General features: G+C 37.1%; 3 protein-coding genes and 1 pseudogene across 5 annotated transcripts; 1 reads left to right on the top strand and 3 right to left on the bottom strand.

Annotated features, from left to right (window-relative positions):
* Positions 1-277: 277 nt before the first annotated feature.
* Positions 278-6,722, bottom strand: fbxa-136 (DUF38 domain-containing protein; the record flags this gene model as incomplete). 2 transcript variants are annotated; one of them, NM_001129382.5, is made up of 6 exons in its annotated part: positions 278-524; positions 776-1,871; positions 2,060-5,547; positions 5,643-5,858; positions 5,995-6,508; positions 6,620-6,722. In NM_001129382.5, the coding sequence occupies 6 exons, from the start codon at positions 6,718-6,720 to the stop codon at positions 294-296; spliced, it is 5,646 nt and encodes a 1,881-aa protein (NP_001122854.2). The 2 variants fall into 2 exon arrangements, with proteins under 2 accessions (NP_001122854.2, NP_001122855.2); NM_001129383.2 differs by lacking the exons at positions 278-524; positions 776-1,871 and having other exon boundaries at positions 2,056-5,547; positions 6,620-6,720.
* Positions 6,723-7,899: 1,177 nt separating this feature from the next.
* On the top strand, positions 7,900-16,224 carry srw-45 (annotated as a pseudogene). The gene is made up of 5 exons: positions 7,900-7,997; positions 15,041-15,271; positions 15,317-15,460; positions 15,511-15,959; positions 16,014-16,224. Coding segments are annotated over exons 1-5 (1,133 nt in total).
* Positions 16,225-17,542: 1,318 nt separating this feature from the next.
* On the bottom strand, positions 17,543-18,964 carry srw-32 (G-protein coupled receptors family 1 profile domain-containing protein; the record flags this gene model as incomplete). Its single annotated transcript, NM_075035.1, has 4 exons — positions 17,543-17,714; positions 17,759-18,235; positions 18,282-18,425; positions 18,654-18,964. The coding sequence occupies 4 exons, from the start codon at positions 18,962-18,964 to the stop codon at positions 17,543-17,545; spliced, it is 1,104 nt and encodes a 367-aa protein (NP_507436.1).
* Positions 18,965-19,250: 286 nt separating this feature from the next.
* srw-31 (G-protein coupled receptors family 1 profile domain-containing protein) lies at positions 19,251-21,168 on the bottom strand (the record flags this gene model as incomplete). Its single annotated transcript, NM_075034.2, has 4 exons — positions 19,251-19,422; positions 19,465-19,941; positions 19,988-20,131; positions 20,858-21,168. 4 exons carry the CDS (start codon positions 21,166-21,168, stop codon positions 19,251-19,253), a joined length of 1,104 nt encoding a protein of 367 aa, NP_507435.2.
* Between the last annotated feature and the right edge of the window lie 53 nt (positions 21,169-21,221).

The raw sequence follows: 21,221 nt of genomic DNA, 5'->3' as shown, positions 1-21,221 counted from the left end.
TACAAAATATTATCAACGCGTTGTCAAACAAAACCTTGTTGCACATGCAATTAATTGCTTCCTTGATATTATCATTATTTCATTTTAATTTAACTTTTCAGAATTCAAATTTCCTAGCTCTTGAAAATCTTTAACGCGCTCTTGATAAAGTAAATTTTTGTATTTTTAACAAAATTAAATTTCGGAACTGAGTTCATACCATTGGAAAAGACAAAAACTATATGAGAATAAATATTTATTGAAAAAAAAAAACCATAAAATATTTTCCAAATTCAAACAATTCCTAAATTAGGTCATGCGTCCACACGAGAAAAAATTATCCTCTTTGCTTGCCCATAGTACAAAATTTTAAGAAAGTAGCCTTTAGATTCTGGATACTCGTAAAACCAAACGGTCGGCTTATTTGGATCAAGAGGTCTTAGATGTGCCAGTCCCAGCAACGTTTCTCTAAAGATATTTACATTTATATCGCTGGTTTCGAATGATGCCTTGAATTTTATGAAGTTGTGCGAGCGAAGAAATGTCTGGAATATAAACATTAAATGATACCCATATGGAAAGGAATTCAGTTGGCATCAAAATATGGTTTCTCATATTTGAAAGCTTATGTTGCAATATGATCTTATAAAGTTTTGAGAAAAATAAACTCGTCAGAAACGAAATAAAAATGGTTTTTCGCGGAACGTTTGTACTCGTTCGGAGATCTAAGACCTTGCCAACGTTTTAAGCCCACTAGAGACTGAATTCCTTTCCTTGTTAAAATTTTGAAACTCACAATTTTTAAACTCAAAATTCCTTCCATTGTGAGTCTGGTTAATTTCAAATTAGCTTCGGAAAAGTGTCCAAAATGCCTCACGTCATCCGTGTCAATTAAGTGTTCTACTTCAATGTTTTCCGCGAACTTCCATTGATCCAATTCGCAAATCTCATTAATTTCCAATGGCAAAACCCAGTTACATGGTTTGTCTTGATCATCTTCGACAATTTTTATGGATATCGTTTTCAACAAACGTGAATCCAAATGCCGCAGAACACGCAACACTGTATTTTGATTACAGGCTTGCATGTACAACGCTTCGACAGGAATTGTATGACCAACTGAGCTCAAGATGTCTTCAAAGTATTTGACAAAAAGATCAATTCTCTGTTCGTACTCGTCTTGTGTGTAAGTAATCGGTCTGTTCTGGTAATCCGGATGTCCGGAGTTAGGTCCGCATATTTCTCGATTTTCTTCCAAAAGCTTTTGAAACATCTTTTGGTGAACATCACAACTTGCCAAATTGCGAACTTCATCCGTTTTTCGGCATTGCTCACAAGCACGACTTTCAATCTTGAGGTCAAGAAACTTGGTGTACATTGGTACTTCATGGCCAAACATTGAAATAAAATGATAACCAGCCGAATAGAATTCTGGACTACCCCTCTCATTAATGAACCAGGGAAGACTTATGGAAAATGATTCGATTGGTTTCTTTTGGTTGAGTAGACTGTGACGTAAAATATACGTGAAACTGCACAATCTCTTCTGATACCACTCAACAACGTTTTGTTTCGAAGATTTGGAGAAGGCAGTTGCCAATGGATAGTATTGTCCACGTTCAAAAATATTATTAGGAAAATGATAAAGTTCGTATGAAGGATAGGTGTATTCATCATTCATATTCATTGATTTTTTATCATTCCAAAACTTTTTGTAGCTATCGTTGTACACAGTTTGAAACACGTGTTTTTTATTAATTGTTTTATCCGTCATTTCGATTTTGACTCTGTCAATGGTATCCAACGAGATTGCGAGAGCTTCTATTTTTGAATCCGATTTGATCCCGTCTACACATCTTCGAATACCCCGAGAGACTTGGCGAAGACTTGAGCTGAAATTAGAACATTTAGAGTTTAGTGTGAATTCAGCTTGTCCTATTCAAAACACGTGCTTTTGGTAGTTTGGCGTCTCAACACTTTTTTCTACAGGAATTCCAAAAGAATGTCTGTGACGTTGGACTTTTAAATTGGCGTAATGCCACGGCTTCATATGTAACCTGAAATTACTAGCTTAACTTACATAGTTTTTAAACCAACACGCTGCAATATAAGACTCATAATCAATCTGTTCGTTAGCGCTCGATGACTACTCCCGGTCTGTTCTTTCTTGCAATTGGATTTCGAATCTGATGAATTCTGAGTAATTCTTGAATGACGGATCATGTTGTTGACGTTTAAGAGCAAATTTTGGAAATGTTCCTTGTGTCTCCTAGAATCTTCAGAATCTGGATCGTTGTCCGGCACCGCTTCAGTGCTTGATGTATTCCTCGAGTCGAATGCAGAATGCACAGCTGCCATCGACAGTAGCATGTGGAATTTTGACAATCCCTGTTGATAGATTTCCGAACGTCTTTGCATTGTAGAAGATCTGATTTGGGAAGTCGAAGGTAGATCGTCTTCCGGACTTGCTCCATTGTTTGAAGAGTAGACTTTCGAATCTAATAGAGACTGCATTGTTGCAAACTTATGCCTCTTGCTGTTAATGTTTGATTCAGAGAATTGCGAACGTTTTCGACTTGTTGGAGTTTTTTTATCAGAAGTCGAAGGTAGATCGTCTTCCGGGCTTTCTCCATCGATCGAATAATCGTCTATTGAATTTAATAAAGACTGAATTGTTGCAAACTTAACAATCTTGTTGTTGATGTTTGACTCAGAAACTTGCGAACGTTTCCGATTTGTTGGAGTTTTGTTGTCAGAAGTCGAAAGAAGATCGACTTCCGGACTTGCTCCATTGGTCAAAGAATCGTCCTTCAAATCTGATAAAGACGTCTTGATTGCCAACTTGAGCATGAAATTGTCGAAACTTGACTCAGAACTTTCCGAACGTTTCCGATTTGTTGGAGTTTTTTCATCAGATGTGGAAGGAAGATCGTCTTCTGGATTTGCTCTATCGGTCGAATAATCGTCTATTGAATCTAATAAAGACTGCTTTATTGTCAATTTATTCATCTTGTTGTCGATGTTTGACTCAGATCTTTCCGAACGTTCCCGACTTGTTGGAGTTCTGTTATCAGAAGTCGAAGGTAGATCGTCTTCCGGGCTTGCTTCATTGGTTGAAGGATCTTCTTTTGAATCTGATAAAGACTGCGTGATTCCCAATTTAAGCTTCGCCAGTTCCAACGTAAGCTTCTTCGTTATTGCTTCAATTTTTGAAGAGTCCTTTTTCGAATCTAATAAAGATAGCTCAATTGCGTACTTAAGCATGATATTGTCGGAGTTTTCTTCAAAGTTTTCCGAAAGTTTCCGACTTGTTGGAGTTCTGTCATCAGAAGTCGAAGGTAGATCTTTCTGCAGACTTGCTCCATTGGTTGAAGAATCGTCTTTTGATTCTAATAAAGACTCCTTCATTGCCAACTTCAAAAGGATGTTTTCGATGCGTGACTCATAGCTTTCCAAACGTTTCCCACTTGTCGGAGTCTTGTTATCAGAGTTTGAAGGTGGATCGTCTTCCGTGCTTGCTTCATCGGATGAAGAATAATCATCCGAACCCAATAAAGACTGCACAAGTGCCATCTTAAGCATCTTTGCCATTGCTCCATCGGTTGAAGAACCGTCTTCCGAACCCAATAAAGACTCCTTCATTGCCAACTTTATCATCTTGTTTTCGATGTTTGACTCAGAGATTTCCGAACGTTTCCGACTTGTTGGATTTCTGCCTTCGGAATTCAAGGATAGAACGTCTCCTGGACGTGTTTCATCGGTCGCGGAATTGCCTTTCGCATCTAATACACCTTGAAAAAATACCAATTTAAGCTTCGCCAGATCCAACTTAAGCATTTTCATCATTGATTCAGGGTTTGAAGAGTCGTTTTTCGAATCTAATAAAGACTGCTCGATTTCCAATTTACGCATGATGTTGCTAATGTTTGACTCAGAGCTTTCCGAACGTTCCCGACTTGTTGGAGTTCTGTCATCAGAAGTCGAAGGTAGATCATTCTGCAGACTTGCTCCATTGGTTGAAGGATCGTCTTTTGAATTTGATAAAGACTTCATAAGTCCCAATTTAAGCTTTGCCAGTTCAAACTTAAGCTTCTCCGGTATTGCTTCAATTTTTGTAGAGTCCTTTTTTGAATCTAGTAAAGATAGCTCAATTGCGTACTTAAGCATGATATTGTCGGAGTTTTCTTCAAAGTTTTCCGAAAGTTTCCGACTTGTTGGAGTTCTGTCATCAGAAGTCGAAGGTAGATCTTTCTGCAGACTTGCTCCATTGGTTGAAGAATCGTCTTTTGATTCTAATAAAGACTCCTTCATTGCCAACTTCAAAAGGATGTTTTCGATGTTTGACTCAGAGCTTTCCGAACGTTTCCGACTTGTTGGTGTTCTGCCTTCGGAATTCAAGGATGGAACGTCTCCCGGACGTGTTTCATCGGTCGCGGAATTGCCTTTCGCATCTAATACAGCTTGAAAAAATACCAATTTAAGCTTCGCCAGATCCAACTTAAGCATCTTCATCATGTATTCAGGGTTTGAAGAGTCGTTTTTCGAATCTAATAAAGACTGCTCATTTTCCAATTCACGCAAGATGTTGCTAATGTTTGACTCAGAGCTTTCCGAACGTTCCCGACTTGTTGGAGTTTTGCTATCAGAAGTCGAAGGTAGATCGTTCTGCAGATTTGCTTCATTGGACAAAGAGTCGTCTTTTGAATCTGATAAAGACTGCGTAATTCTCAATTTAAGCTTCGCCAGTTCCAACTTAAGCTTCTTCGTTATTGCTTCAATTTTTGAAGCGTCCTCTTTCGAATCTAATAAAGATAGCTCAATTGCGTACTTAAGCATAATACTGTCGGAGTTTTCCTCAGAGCTTTCCGAACGTTCCCGACTTGTTCGAGTTTTGTTATCAGAAAGATCGGGCTTCGGACGTGTTCCATCGGCAGAACAATCGCCTTTCAAATCTAACAAAGATTGCTTAATTGCAGCCTCAAGCATGATATTGTCGAAACTTTCCATAGAGTGTTCCAAATGTCTTTGCCTTCTTGGAGTCCTGTTATCAGAAGTGGAAGGTAGATTGTCCAAAAGACCTGCTCCATCGGTCGAAGAATTATTTTCAGGATCCAACAAAGACTGCATAATTTCGAACTTAACCCTCTTCGCCATTTTTCCAACGTTTGAAGAGTCGTCTTTCGAAAACAGTAAAGACCGCTTAGCTTCCAACTCAAGCATATTGTTGTTGATATTTGACTCAGAGCTTTTTGAATGTCGACTTTCTCCATCGGTTGAAGGGACTAAATTTGAATCTATTAAACTCTTCGTAATCACCAACTCAAGCATCATATTGAAATCACGTTCTGGGATGGTCTTCCATTTTCTTCGCAGTTCAGAAGTTTCGTCTTCGGTGGTCGAGGGTAGACCGTCTTTTGGGCTTGCTCCATTAGTTGAAGAATCCTCTTTGAAATATGACGAAGGACGACTGCTAGTTTTCCTTTTTGGAATATCCATCGATTCTCTCCACAACTTGAAATCTTCGTCTTCCGAATCTTCCGAACATGATCCCATTCTTCTATCTCTCATCTGAAGTAGAAAATTAAAAGTTTGATATTAATATTGAAATAATATTAAATTAAATTAATAAAAACGTACAAACAACACATATTTCAAAAACTTACATATTTCTCACTAGGCGTGCTCTTCCACTCTTTTGTTTGAATTTCAATCCGGGATTCGTAAATGTAGCATTTGAGATTTTCACAGCGACATATTATCCATTCTTGGTATTTTTCAATTGAATCTCCGAAAATATTTGTCAATTCTTGGTTTTGAAGGTTGTTTCCGTTTGAATTGTCTATAACAGCTTTGCATTTTCTACCAGAGTCAATAACAACCTGAAAACTTATTGGTTAAAAAATGAATCACGAGATTTCTGAAGAAATTTGAACAGAAAGATTAGAAGCAATTAGTGAATTGCAAAGATTCTCTTAAATTAAGGTTACGAATCTACATATCTAATTGTTTATGTACCTGTTTTATCGCAATTAGACCATCAATTGAAAGATTTTCAACTTTGAAGTGTGCTTCGATTGAATCCAGAAATTTCAACTCGTCAATCTCCAAAATTCTCCTGAATGCATTTGCCGGGTCTTCAAATTGATTGTCAACAAAATGAAACGCACAATGGCGTAAAGTTTGGAGATCAAAGCAGGTATAAGCAATGCGAACTTGATCTATATCCTCGACTGCCAATTCAACACTACATGCATTGATTTTTTTGTGACTAGTTATTAATGTTAGTTGATCATAGACATTTTGTAAATGCGCCAAGTCCACTTGTTCGACACCACACCAGCGAAAGGTGACATTGAACTCGTCCAATCTATCGGAGACTTCATTCAACAAAAGTTCCAAGTCAGTAATCAACACATCGATAAATTCTTGATTTTCCATTTTCTTTTCTCGTGACTCATACGTAATCAAGGTATCGTTACTCCTGCCGCGATAAAAAACCTCAAACGATCCTTCCACAAAAATTTCTGACCTGGAAAAAAAGGGCAAAATGACTTAGCTTGGCGAACAAGTAGGCATTTTTTGGTAAGGTACCATTCGCCGGTTTATAAAATAATCAAAACAATAATCAAAAAGCACTTACCGTGCCGAACTAAACTTCAGTGATGGGTTATCTCCATTCAGCTTGACATTGACTATCTTCACCAGACGATTTGGTCTTGCAAGGTTGAATGCATATGACATCTGAATTCAAAAACGTTACAGTTAGATGCCAAAAAGAAAAAAAAACAATACACATTTACTTCTTAACTATAAATATTACAAACATTACAACAAATTGTACACATGTGGAAGAAGGAAGTAAGAGTTGCTAACAAAAAATGTCAAAAGATGTAAAAAGTGATAAGATGGGCATACAGAAAATGAAGTGTGGGTGGCAAACAATTGTACGCTTTAAATAATCGGGATTATGTATTATGTGCTCTTATCATCAGAGCGTGGAATTTTACATAACTTTTCAGAGAATGACGCGTTTAAATGACGTTGATACATTAAAATGATGTTGAAGTTACGAATTTTGAAAAATTCCGATATGCCCTTCCGGTGTGACTCAGCTATTTTCGTTTAATCAGTTTAGTTAGTTTAAGATTGCAATTGAGATTGAGGTTTGCTATTATGAACAATCATCCAGTTAACAATCATCCCACGACATATACACTATCCCCTACGTGAGAGTTTAATCTGTTCTTTATTCATAATAAAAGATTGTAACATCCAGCCAGCCTTCCAGATTCAAACAGGAAATTATAGTTTTCTTTCGGCCCGTTGCGCTATCGGTGCATTTGGCTTTTGACCAAACAATCAAGGCCGCGTTTTTAATACTTTGTTGCGAGAAAAAGCGGAGTACATTAAATGGTGTAAACAAGAAAGAGGGGAACCCCCAGATTTTAAGACGAGACACGCCTCCTTGGAAAGCTTCTCATCGTTACAAGTTGTCAGGTTCAATGGAATTAAAAGTTGAAAAGAAGTAACGAAAATCATAAATCACCCGAAATTTTCTGAACAACAATTCAACTGTCACGAGTATTTTAATTGGAAATTGTATTTTGACATTCTAATTTATAAATTTTTCATCATCGGAGAGTTGTTTTCTTCTGGATTTTCTAGGAAATCATGCTCGCCGAATTTTGTTAGCCTACTACATTTTAGCTCTTTTTTCCTTCTCGTATGACTTCTGAAGAAGAAATTGCAAGAACTACATAGGTACATAACTTTTAACTATTATATTTCTCCAAAAACAATATCCCATTTAAGCTTTTTTTATTATGTTTTCATACTACATTGCCCCAATTGCAGGAAAAACGACAATTTCATTATAAATAATCGAGCGAGCACGAGTCAAGGGAAAAACATTCCCCTAACATGACGAACGGCGACTTGGCAGACTATGACTACATCAATTTTGGTGATCTAGATTACGAATCACAGCGATTTTGGATTTCTGTCTTGATTTTTGCCAGGTATGCAATTTTTGCCAATAGGTGGATTTTTACCGAAATCCTGCTCTCCTTTGATCCAAATGATTATTGAAGCGCGCTTGCTACCCGCTCCACTTTTATAGATGGTCGGAATAATTTTATAAACTGAAAATCACTTTTTTCCGACTTTCTACCTCTTGGGAACATTATTTCGTTTTATTTCAATTAAAGTTACAAAAATAGTTCATTTTAGTCATTTTAGATTTGTTTTTCACTGTGTAACAAAAGGTTCGATCGAAAATTTCAGGGAAATTGTTTTAGAAGCATAAAAATTGGAAATATGCTAATTTTAGTGGGAACGAAATATCCCGTGCATTCGAATCACGGTATCACAAAAACTAGATCTCTCGTAAAATTTGAGAAAGATCTCGCAGGTACGCAGCGAAATGGTCCGCAATGTGTCATCGCGGTGTTTGCGTACTTGCGTACCGTAGTCCGCAAAACATTGCAGCGGCAAATAGATTTTTGAAGCAAATTTTAGCAGAAAAAAGGCAGAATTAATAGTTTCAAGGTGAAAAAAAAATAAAAAATAGATTTTATTATTCAATTTAGTAGCTAACAATTGAGAATTGAATTATTGAAACACAGAAAAATTAATTTTGAACAGTAAAACAAAGAAATAATCGAAACGGAAGATTGAAAATTGAAAAATACATACAAATCGATTCAAAAAACGAATTTAATATGTGGAATCAGCCTCCTTCTTCGCTTTACGGATGCAAGTTGAAATTTTTCTTGGTAAAACTTTCGAAAATAAGGAAACCCGGTGAAATTTCTTAATTGCCTCGACTCCTGGTGAACTTTTTGAGATAAATCCATCGAAATTTTGCTGAGTAGCTCATTGACAAGGTTTCAATCTGAAATTTCATAAAATCAATTATTTTCGAATAATTTTAATCCCAACAAACCGAAGGAAATCCTGAATTTTAGCTTTTCGATAGAATCCTAAGGTGTCACATCGACAATTTTCCAAGTTGAAAGAAACCATGTGGAGCATCTCCGCTTATGAAATCCTCGACAAAATATTGATGAGAAATCCATCAAATTTGCACCGAGTATCTGCTTGTCAATGTTTTTACCTGAAATTTAATGAAATTAATAATTTTTTAATAATTTTAAGCACAACTAACCATAGAAAATCCCGAATTTTATGATATTGAGGAAATCCCGAAATTTTAATTGCGAAAAGGTTCAGAATTGTGTGAGGGAGAGCGCTGGGTGGTTTATTGGGAAGACGAGGCGTCCTGCAAAGAAAATGTTACGATTTGTTTTTTTGAAAGGTTCCACTTACTTCCTCCATATCAGAAATTAGATTGCTACATGACAGCTCCTTAGCAATGTACAGGTATCTTTTCCCTGTGTTTCTAACCGAGTGGAAGCGTCTTTCGAGGCGATTGAAAACGGCATGAAGCGATTCGATTCCTTGCTCCGAAAGCCTTCCCAAATTCCTTTCCGTTTTTGCGACTTCTACTACGTGAGCAACCAGGACATGCAATTTTTGAGTGATTGATTCTTCTGGGTGGGCAGCTTGTAGGAATTCAACGAATTCCTTCATCGACTCATCCAATTCGCTGATGTCATCGTCAGAGAGCAATCGATTGGCCGACAATGACATGATTTTGGACAGCCTGCTCATCGCGTTCTTGACATTCAGAAGCATCGGAGTCATGTGGTTTTTCAGATTTTTGAATGCAGCTGTGACACCTTTCTCAGACAAAATCAGCTTTCTCAGACAAAATCAGCTCCAGTGTACATTTGAAACCACGCTCGGCGTGTTGCACCAACTTCTTCCAGATCATTCTCAAATTGTTTAAGATATCCACCAGCAAGTCCATCCAGCGTCTCGTCCAATAACACTTTTTCTTCTTTCAGAGCAGTAAACTGTGCTTTCATCTCTCTTTTTCTCTTAAGTGGTGAAGCTTCGAATTTTTTGTTCGCGTCTTGAATCTTCAAATCGGCAACTCTTTTTGTCTCTTCTTTATTTCTTCGAATTTCAAATGATGTTTTATTGTCTAAACTCACAACGGCCATCCAAATCGGCTCAAAGATGTATTTCGTGAACAGTCCGACAATCAAGTGTAGCATTGCAGGCAAGTAGTGTTCCAACTTGACATTTTGAAGAATTGGTCCACTTCCGCATCTGACACCAAAGCTACCGTATTTAGAATTGAGCTTGTAAGAATTCATTGTTCTCAAGAAATATATCTTTTGCAAGTTCAGATCTTTAAGTTTTGCATCAGTCCTCCTCTTGGATTGGTTTCGAAACAAAACGGGCAAAAATAGGTGGCACATTGTTTTTTATGTGACAGTAAATCACATGTAAACTTAAAATCACCGACTACTTTTTGGACAACGCCACGTGTCACCACCCTTCCATCTTCCATATAGGTGATGCTGGTGAAGTTGTTGATCTTCACGATAAGATCAGACAGGTAGGCCATGATAAGTTCCCGCGAATCAGAGTCATCAAAAACAGCGAGAAGGACAATTCGGTGCGGCGAGTTCGCATGATCACAATTTCCGATCAGAAGACAAAGTTTCGTCGTTCCTCCTCCCGAATCTCCACCAATTCCGATAACAATTTTGCCATCGGTATAGGAATCATGGCGTAATTGTTTTGATACAGACAAACGCTCCAGCTTCGGAATGACACTTTTCTCGACATCGATAATTTTGACAACGGTCACCTTTTCTCCTTTTGATATATATGTTGTGGCCTTATAATTGTCGATAGTTGACATTCTCGTTTTCAGTTGCATCGTCAAATTAATAGTTGGCATGATTTCAAGATCGGTGAACATCTTATAGTATTGCTTCACCCGCCGCAATTGATTGTTAGAGAATCTACATTTTTCTTGAAAAATAATCGTTTGCCAATGCGTCAATTGGACTTGGAAGGACTGCGAATCATTTTGTTGGAGATATTTCTGGAAATCAATCATGAAATTACGAATATCCTCTTCTCGACTGATTCGTTGAAGCAAATCCAGTGCCAAATCTATCCTAGATTTTCCAGAGCTCTTATTTTCGAGCTTGCTCCATTCGATGATATACTTGGGAAGCGTGACAACGTTTCGGCTTTGAGAACGATTCCTTCTTCGCAACTCTGATATCCATATTATTCTGTACTTTTTCGCCCTTGACGTAATTTGAGCGATTTGTTTTCTTAATATCAGATTTTCGTTGGTTTTCCGTTTTGATGTTTTTCTTATTGAAATTATCTCTTTCCTTTGCATGAAAAATTCATCAGAAAAAACGGCAAACTCGTCGTCTCTCTCCATCAACCGATTTAGAAGTGTCTCTTCGTCAATGTCTGTTCTTGGATTGAGCTGGACCGAATGGTTTGAGCTGGACAGGATGGCGTCAAGGTTCTGAAATGGAAAATTGAATAAACAATCAACAACAAAGAAATAAATCTACCTCTGATATGCTATCCAAAATGGAATCAACTTCTAGCAATCTCATTCGTTCTCTACTCAAGTCTTCTCTAATTCCCTTCACATATGGTGTCTCATTCGAAAATACGCCGACGCTGTCACTCGATGAATAGAGTGGACTTGACGATCTTTCAAAAGAGTGTGGTGTTCTTGGAGGTGATGAAGAAGATTCCGCAATAGAAGAAGTTGATGGTTGTGTGTCGAACGGCTGGGAAAATTATTTTTAAAATATTATAATCGTCTTAGGATCCGAGTTGTAGCATGGATTAATTCACTTACAATATCAGTTTCAGGTGTTATTGTCAGATTCAAATCAATATTGCGTTTCGACTCCACATCCAGATTATCACCAAAATCCACAAATGGAGACACTCGTCTTCTCTCAGGAGTGATCGGCGCATCTCCGTTTCTGTCAAGAGCTTCTGTCAATTCTACATTCGACAGGTTTAGGTCCAGGGAAGCATTTCTTTCAGTATTTGAATTTTCGTCTTCTTCATCTTTTTTCCATCGTCGTTTCCGAGCATTTAAAAAATTTGAAGACCATGCTGATTGATTTGATGGAGGAGGCATCTGAAAAAAAAATTTTTTCCTCAATTTTCAGTGAAAAAAATTTACTTTTGGAAAATTTTAAGTGAAAAATGTACGATTTGTGTATATGTTTGCCTTTATCTTGTAGAGAATTTTTAGCTGATTCTAATTCGGCAATAAAAATAAAACATTTTGTGATTTTTTTCGAAAAAAATCATTTTTCCTCCATTTTCAGTGCAAAATTTTAGTTTCGAAAAAATTTTCTTGAAGAATGTACGATTTCTAAAAAATTCTCTCTGTATCTTGCTTAAAATAAACAGTTCTTTCTCTTTGAAGCAAAAAACTAACACATTTTGTGATTTTTTTGGCAAAAAAAATTATTTTATAAATTCTTATTACAAAAAAAAATTTTTTCGAAAAAATTTTAATGAAAAATTAAGATTTCTCTATGAATTGAGTTCCATCTTATACACAATTAAATTTTGATCATAAAACAACTATAAATCGTAAAGAGTTTTTGATTTTCTTGAAAAAGGGAACGTTTTTAAAAACTATTTTCAGTGAAAATAATTTACTTTTGGAAAATTTTAAGTGAAAAATGTACGATTCGTGTATATGTTTGCCTTTATCTTGTAGAGATTTTTTAGCTGATTCTAATTCGGCAATAAAAATATAACATTTTGTGATTTTTTTCGAAAAAAATCATTTTTCCTCCATTTTCAGTGCAAAATTTTAGTTTCGAAAAAAAAATTAATGAAGAAGGTACGATTTCTAAAAAATTCGGCCCGTATCTTGTTCAGAATTTTTAGCTCTCTCTTTTTCAATCAAAAAAATAAAATATTTTGTGATTTTTTAAGAGAACTCGTCAAAAAACTCACTTAATTCGTTTTCCTTGCTGCCCACGCCGACGCTCCTTTGTTTTCCTCGAATTTTTTCGCTTACTACCTGAAACAAGACACACTTTTTCGATTTTACAAAAAAAAATAACAAAAAAGATACGGAAAAACGGTTAAAATCGGCAAAAAACGGAGAGAATCGATGCCGAGTGAAAGGCTTGAAATTTAAACAATTGTTCGCAATAGAGCGTGTTTGCCTCCATCTAGCGATTGAACCACCGTGCGAAAACGCACGGAGTCAGCAAGCGCGCCCCAATAGTCATTCGGTTATTCGGAGTAGAGGAAATCGTGAGCCTTGCAATTTTCAGCAGCAGGCAACTTGGCGCATTCAACGCACAGGAGTAGGACCTCCATGCACAGGTAGAACGGCGATTACTAGTTGGCAAATAGTTGGCAGACCGCTGGCAGTTAGTAGGCGAACAGTTAACGGTCCACCAGCGGTCTGCTATTTATCTACCAGCGGCCTGCTATCTGCCATTTAACTGCAAATGAACTGCCGTTTATCTGTTTTTGAATATTTTGCGGTCTGCCAATGAAAATTTTCCCTTCGTGGCCTGAAGAGTGTTTTTAATAACTGGTATGTATTAAGGGTTTTCCACCCGAATACGCCAGTTTGAGCGGTGAAAGCTGCAGTTTAGCATCGGATGAACTCGAGGAGAATAGATATTCGTTTTTAGCCCATAATTAGTCCCATACGGGTCTATATCACCGTTTCTTTGAGCAAATTATTGACTTTTTGTGTAAAATTGAAAAAAAAAAGTTTCTCATCCCTTCAACTGGCCATTTCGCTTCACTCACACTTGTCAGAAATTTCCCACCACCCCGCGGACCCGAACCAGCGCACCCTTAACCCTGTTGTTGCTAAACCTAAGCCGTTACCTGCAAAGCCATCCCGCGCACATTCTCATATGAGTTTGCGACGACTTAAATATTGATGCCCTCGCACGAGTCTCGTTAAATGGTCTTAAAACTAATGATGTAAGCTTAAAAATGTATCCGACACTGAACTTGCACCGGAATTGGACGGCAAAACTTAGTTTTCATCACTCTCACGCTGGAAAATATGAGACAATATAAGTTTTGATGCGAGGATGTTCTTTTGGAGACTGTTGTGGAGTCACTACTGAAAATTTGGATTATTTAATCCAAAAGTACCAACAAAAACAAAAACAAAAAAAATATTTTTTTTTTAATTTTAAAATTTTATTTAAAAAAATTTCCAAAATTTTTTTCTAAGTTTCTGATATAACCGCAAGTGGCTTGTTGGCAGACAATTGGCAGATGACGGACCGCGAGCAGATAAACGGCAGATAACCGGCAGTTTCGCAAAACTAGTTAAGTTTCTGAAGGCTTTTGGATAATTTCAAAAAAAATGTGCTTATTCAACTTGAAGAATTAATATGTGGTACTGAGGTGCTAATGTTGTTTTTTGCAAAACCTATATCAAATACGTTCACAGAAGTTAAAATCCTTCAATTTAAAACATTTATTTCTGAACCGCCAACTGTCCACCAGCGGCTCACCATCTGCCACCTATCTGCCGTTAACCTATCAGCGGTTCTTCATCTGCCAATTATCTGCCATTTTGTCACCTCGGGAGACGAAATTTTTTTTTTCAAAAAATGTGTTGAGCCATTACAAATTTAGCTAATTTGGGATAATTTCATCAAATGCGGTCGAAAAAGGTGATAACTAATGAAAAATGAAAATTTGTCTGAACTGCCGATTAGCCACCCGCGGTCCATCATCTGCCAGCTATCTGCGGTTTACTAGTTTGCGGTTTCCCGTCTGCCAACTATCTGCCAATTACTAATCAGCGGTCGTTTATCTGCTAACTATCTGCCAACTAGTAATCGCCGTTCTACCTGTGATGCAGGCTCCGAAACGCCTACCGCGCCCGCATTGCGCCGACCTCCGCCCCCTCGCGCCGCGCCTTTTGTATAGTGCTGCGTGGAACCCGAAAAGTGTCGGCCGCGGCAAAAAAAACCACCTTTCGCACTATGTCGTTTATAGACCAAACTATTAACTTTTCGACATAGTGCAGAAATAAAGCAAGAGGCCGGCGTGCGGCGGATATGTTGGAGGCAGGCGCCAGGCCCTGAAACCGCGCCTGCCTCCCATGAAAGCCCTACCCAAACAATACAAAAACAACTAACATTTGTAGCAATTTCAAATCTTTTCTTGGTTATGCAATTTTCGTAATCGCTATCTTCGGATTATTCGGCAATATTTTCCATTTAGCAGTTCTCACTCGAAAATCAATGAGAAACTCGTCAGTTACTGTATTCTTAATTGGAATTGCAATTTGTGATCTCACACGAATGATTGGCACAGTTTTCTCAAATTTACAAATGTTTTATGAAGAGTTTGTATTGCTGAATACTCCAGAGACTTGGTAACTTTTTTTTTCAATTTAGAAAAATAAAATCAAAAATTTCAGTGTGGCTCCGAAATCCTATCTGGAAATGTTCCTTCTTCTAACTTTGGGTTTATTAGAAATGATTGCCTCGGACTTGCCCGTTTGGTTTGCAGTTTTTATGACAATTTTTCGTGCTCTGGTCATGCGATATCCCATGCACCAGCAGTAAGCTCCTTGTTGCCAGTTTTCTGTAGAAATTATAAATTAATTTTCGATTCAACTCACTTGTCACCTCAAAAGCTGGTTTGTGGGCAGTAATTCCTATTTTTGTTATGATATTACCATTTACGATAATTTTACAATACCAAATCACTATTGAGCCAATTTCCACTTGGCATCCGTCTCCAGATTGTTTAGGCTTCCCGTCCAACTACACTCAAATCGAGTATTATTATGCGCCAACTGAATGGCTTGAAGTATTGATACATGCTGAAGGAATATTATTCAAGTTTATTCCATCGGTAGTTTTGTCGATTGCCACTTTAATATTGGTTTTTGAGCTCCGAAAATGGAAAAAAGTCAAAATAACAATTAGAAAGAAAAGTGACAAGGAAAGAACATCGAAGTTAGTAGTATTTGTCACTTTAACATTTCTCATTGCTAGCATACCACAAGGCGTCTCATACATTATTATTTTTCAAACTCTAGAGGGCTCAATTTTCAGGTAACGTTTTTAATGTCAATTCTATTTCGATTTCCAAAAAAAGGTAATTTCCAGAGTTATAGTCAATGAATTTTCTATTATATATTCATTCTTATCAATAGTTAATGGCACTATTCATTTTCTAATTTCCTACTTTCTGGCATCTGAATACCGAAAAGCGGCAAAACGAATGTTCTTATTTTGGAAAAATGACATTCCAGTTTCAAAAGTTTCAACAGTCAATACTGGGAATATAAATATGATAACACGGAACAACATAATTTAATTTGATCTATTATCTGTGTCAGGGGTGGGCGGAAGTTGCCGTCTGATTTGCCGTAAATTTTCAATTTTGACTATTTGCCGGTTGCCGATTTGCCGGGAAATTTCGCTTTCGGAAAATCGCCGAATTGCCGCTTGCCGGGTATCAGTTTGCCGGATTAGATGTAGGAACATTCTTATAATGCGTACAATTTTGCGAATTAACTTTGAAATTCTGAAGTTTCCTTTAAAAATGTGCAAAACCACAATTTGCCAAAAAATGTTCGGCAAATTCGACAAATCGGCACTTTGCCGATATGCCGGAAATGAAAATTCCGGCAATTTGCCGATTTGCCGGTTCGCGAAAAAAAAAAGAAAAAATAAAATTGTTTTCCGCCCTCCCCTGATCTGTGTACAATGCATATATAGATAATATTTTTTCTTTACGTTTTTGCCAAACTACCACCCGGAAATTGGTAACAGATTTGTAAACGGCTGCGACCCGTAAGTTGTCGGTCACTTGCTATTCTCGCAACCGTAACACCATTTATACTCAAAACTCGTAATATGTTTACTGCAGTTTTACTAGTTCTCAAAGGCCTTACCTTTACTCCTTTTAATCCAAAAATACTGGTTGACCGGCTCCGAATGCTGCGAAAGGCTCCGAAATTGAAAATATGACGAAAAACAAAACAAACACCAGACAAATTAGTTTTCGAAATTCTCTTGGGTCTGAAGCTTGAGAAATTGGAATTGTTCAAAACAATTGTTGTGTTGAGTGGGCGCAAACATCTTGAAATACCTAACAATGTGAATTAAACAAGGAAGCACCATGTCCTAATTGACAAATTGCCGAAATTAAAATTTTCGGCACTTTGCCACTTTGCCGAATTTTCCGGAAAACAACGGCAATTGCCGAAAATTGTGGTTTTGCACTTTTTGTTTTTAATTTCAGAATTTCAATTTCAGTCGGAAAATTGTAGGCATCCCATGATTGTTTCTGAATTTATTTTAAAAAGTAAGCAAATTCCAAAAAATATCGAAAGAAAACGGAGAAAAAACTTCAAAAAGGCACAGTTTTGTGTTTCCGTCTTATAAATAATCCTTTTAAAAACTTCCGGCAAATTGATATTCGGCAAACGGCAAACCGGCAAATTGCCGAAATTGAACATTTTTGGCAACCAACAAATCAACGATTTGCCGATCTTGTCGGCAAAAAAGTTTGCCAAACGGCAAACGCCTGCCTCACACAACATTATTATACTGGCTATCGGAGATGCTGGACTAAAATTTTAACAAATTTTATTCAATGAATTTCAATGAACTTTGAATATCTAAACGCTTCAAATTGGATGTACAAATGATGTTGATATAAAAATCTTCCGATTTTTCCCAAACATTTTGTGTGCAGTACTCCGATATTGCATTGACATTAAATAGCATATCAAAATGTGTACGATGCCGCTGATGGTTGTCAGAAACGTTAACACCCATGCAAACTTTGTAACTAGCATACTGCAAAAAATGTTATTAGATCAGAGGTATTAAAATCAACTCACATCAAGCCAGGCATCGTGACTATAAAAATCCCAACAATATACATAAAGCCAAGTGGTGTAGTTGTGAATAAAAAGGTGATTGTCACAAAAGCGACTAGTTTTATAGATCGTACAGTATCACTGCTACTTAATGAACTTTTCGTGAAAAGTGAGTTTTTCCGTGCCTTTCTTAAATCCATGATCAAACTTATAGTGGTAATTGGTAAAATAATTGATGGCGTGAATTCTAAGAAAATTCCTTCAATAAGAAGAGCAATCTTGAAAACGTCTGTGCTTCCAAACAATTCCGTGGAGTGAAAATCAAACTTAATTTTAGTCGAATTTCCCGAAAAAGTTATACAATTGGTAAATGGCGTCCATTCTCTAACTGAAGTGGAGCTTAACTTGGAATAGTTAGACGCTCCAAATGGTAGAATTAATAGGGTTATTAATAAAACGATTTTTAAGCCATATTTAGCATCAGTCCAACAATTGATTCTGAAAGTGATAAACTAAAAACCGAAGTGGACAAAGATTCTTATACCTCCCATTCACTAAGTATCTCATCACGAGAGTTCGAATAACAGCTATAGCAACAGCAAGCCAAACTGATATTTTTTCTGTGATTCTCGTGAAGGATGCCGAGACATTATATGAAAACACCGCCACAGTAGATTCGGGATCGTGACTGAAATTTTCAAATAAAGATTTTGCTTGCACTCAAATAAGGCTGAAAAGTAGAACGCGACCACCCACACTCTAACAGCTTGTAGCACGTAAAACCACCAAGCCATTAATTTCTCGCGATAGTGTACAAACAACGCGGGGGAGGCCGGCGTCAGGAGGGCAGGTTTGAGGCAGGCCCCTGACTTCCATGGAAGCCCTAACTAGAACACAATTTTTAGTTAAGTATTACCAATCTGAAACTTTATCGCTTAAATAGCGTAAATTGAAGAATGGAACAAAGATTATAATAATACAAATTGTCCGGGTAATTTCAGCAGCGGCGATTCCAGTTAAAAATACATTGATTCTCAGTGCTCTCATACATTTTCTCGTGAGAATTGTTAAATGTATAACTCCGAGAACCGTTCCTACAATGAGTGCAACAAAATGCACATGATCTGAATAATAATTAAAGTAGCCCATAAAATTTGCAATTGCACAAAGTACACGTATCGATTCAGTACTGAACTCGGAAAACATTTCAACGTAATTAGAATCCATTTAAAGGATTTGTTTCTGCAAGTTCAAAGTAGGGAAATTGAACGGAAATTTGTTGAGGTATGAATGAAAACAGAAAACACAATATCGAATTTTTAAATTTTTCGCAAATAAAAAAATCTCCCTGAGTTTTTATTTTCTTTAATTAAAAAATCCTAGTTCCAAAAAAAGAGGAAGTATTTGAAGGAATGGAAAAACAAAAAAAAAACCTCAGACAAAGTAGTATTCGCAACTATAATAATGACTATAATTTAAACATTTTATTTCATGAATTTATTTTTTTAAAGCTTCAAATTGGATGTACAAATGATGTTGATTTAAAAATCTTTTCTTTTTTACCAAACATTTCGTGTGCAGTACTCCGATATTGCGTTGACATTAAATAGCATATCAAAATGTGTGCGATGCCGCTGAGTGTTGTCAGAAACGTTAACACCCTTGCAAACTTTGTAACTATCATACTGGAAAAAATTTGATCAAATTAGATATCGAAATCAACTCACATCACGCCAGGCATCTTGACTATAAAAATCCCAACAATATACATAAAGCCAAGTGGTGTAGTTGTAAATAAAAATGTGATTGTCACAAAAGCGACTAGTTTTATAGATCTTACAGCATCACTGCTACTTGCCGAGCTTTTTGTAGAAAGTGAGTTTTTCCGTGCTTTTCTCAAATCCATGATCAAACTTATAGTTGTAATCGGTAATATAATTGATGGCGTGAATTCTAAGAAAATTCCTTCAATAAGAAGAGCTATTTTGTATACGTCTGTGCTTCCGAACAATTCAGTGGAGTGAGAATCGAACTTGATTTTGGTCGAATTTTCCGAAAATGTTACACAATTTGTGAATGGCGTCCATCCTCTAACTGATGTGGAGTTTAACTTGAAATAGCTAGGCGCTCCAAATGGAATAATTAATAGGGTGATTAATACAACGATTCTGAAGCCATATTTCGCTTGAGTCAAACAGTTGATTCTGAAAGTGATAAACTAAAAACCGAAGGGGACCAAGATTTTTATACCTCCCATTTACTGGGTATCTCATCACGAGAGTTCGAATAACAGCTATAGCAACAGCAAACCAAACTGATACTTTTTCTGCGAGTCTCATGAAGGATGCCGAGATATTGTATGATAACACCGCCACAGTCGAGTTGGGATCAGAACTGAAGTATTAAAATACAGATTTTGCTTATTTTTTGCAATTGCCAAAGTTGCCGAACCCTAAAAGTTTCAGCAACCGGCACTTGCCGAAGTTGCCAACGCTGAAAACTTCGGCAACTTTTCGGCAACCGGCAACCAGGTTTCAAAGTTTTTTTTTGTTGAAATTATATTTTTGAGTGGTTTCGAAAAAAAGTGCGGTCGTTTTTCGTTTAGAGTGAAAATTTTTCAGGCTTTCTGAATGTTTTTTCTGAACTACAAAATGTTTGACATTGGTATTGGCAGTTGCCGAAGTTGCCGAAACAAACGTTCGGCAATTGCCGAAGTTGTCGAACCCAAAAATTTCGGCAACCGTAAATTTCGGCAATTTTTCGGCAACCGGTAACTTGGTGTAATTGCGCTCTACTGAACATCAAGCATTGCAAGATCTGGGCGCGTGCAGTACTACATCTAGGGCTTCCATGCAGGCGCCAAAACTCTTGCCAGACGCCACGAGCCGCGCCTTCCGTAAAGTGCGGCGCAAAACCTGAAAAGTGTCGGCCGCGACGAAACAAACGCCTGTTGCACTATGTGAGGTAAACATCAAGCCTTTGACATCTCGCAATAGTGTAAAAACATAGAAACAATGCCAGAAGCGGCCAGGCTGGATGCAGGAGTCAGGCCCTGAAACCGCGCCTGCCTCCCATGGCAACCAAGCCCTAACTACAACACAATTTTTGGTTAAATATTACCAATCTGAAACTTCGTCGCTCAAATAACGTAAATCGAAGAATGGAATGAAAATTATAAGAATACAAATTGCCCGGAAAATTTCAGCAGCGGCAATTCCAATTAGAAACACATTGATGCTCAGTGCTCTCATACATTTTCTCGTGAGAATTGTTAAATGTATAACTCCGAGAACCGTTCCTACAATGAGTGCAACAAAATGAACATGATCTGAATAATAATTGAAAGTGCCCATAAAGTAGGCAATTGCACAAAATACACGTATTGATTCAATGCCGAATTCAGGAAACATTTCAACGTAATTAGCATCCATTTGACGGATTTTTTCTGCAAATTAAAAGTAGGAAAAAAACGGAATTTGTTGAG

The sequence above is a fragment of the Caenorhabditis elegans genome, chromosome V, assembly GCF_000002985.6.
Source record: "Caenorhabditis elegans chromosome V".
Classification (NCBI taxonomy): domain Eukaryota; kingdom Metazoa; phylum Nematoda; class Chromadorea; order Rhabditida; family Rhabditidae; genus Caenorhabditis; species Caenorhabditis elegans.
Note: the sequence above shows the minus strand (reverse complement) of the source record. Positions and strands in the feature narration are given on the sequence as shown.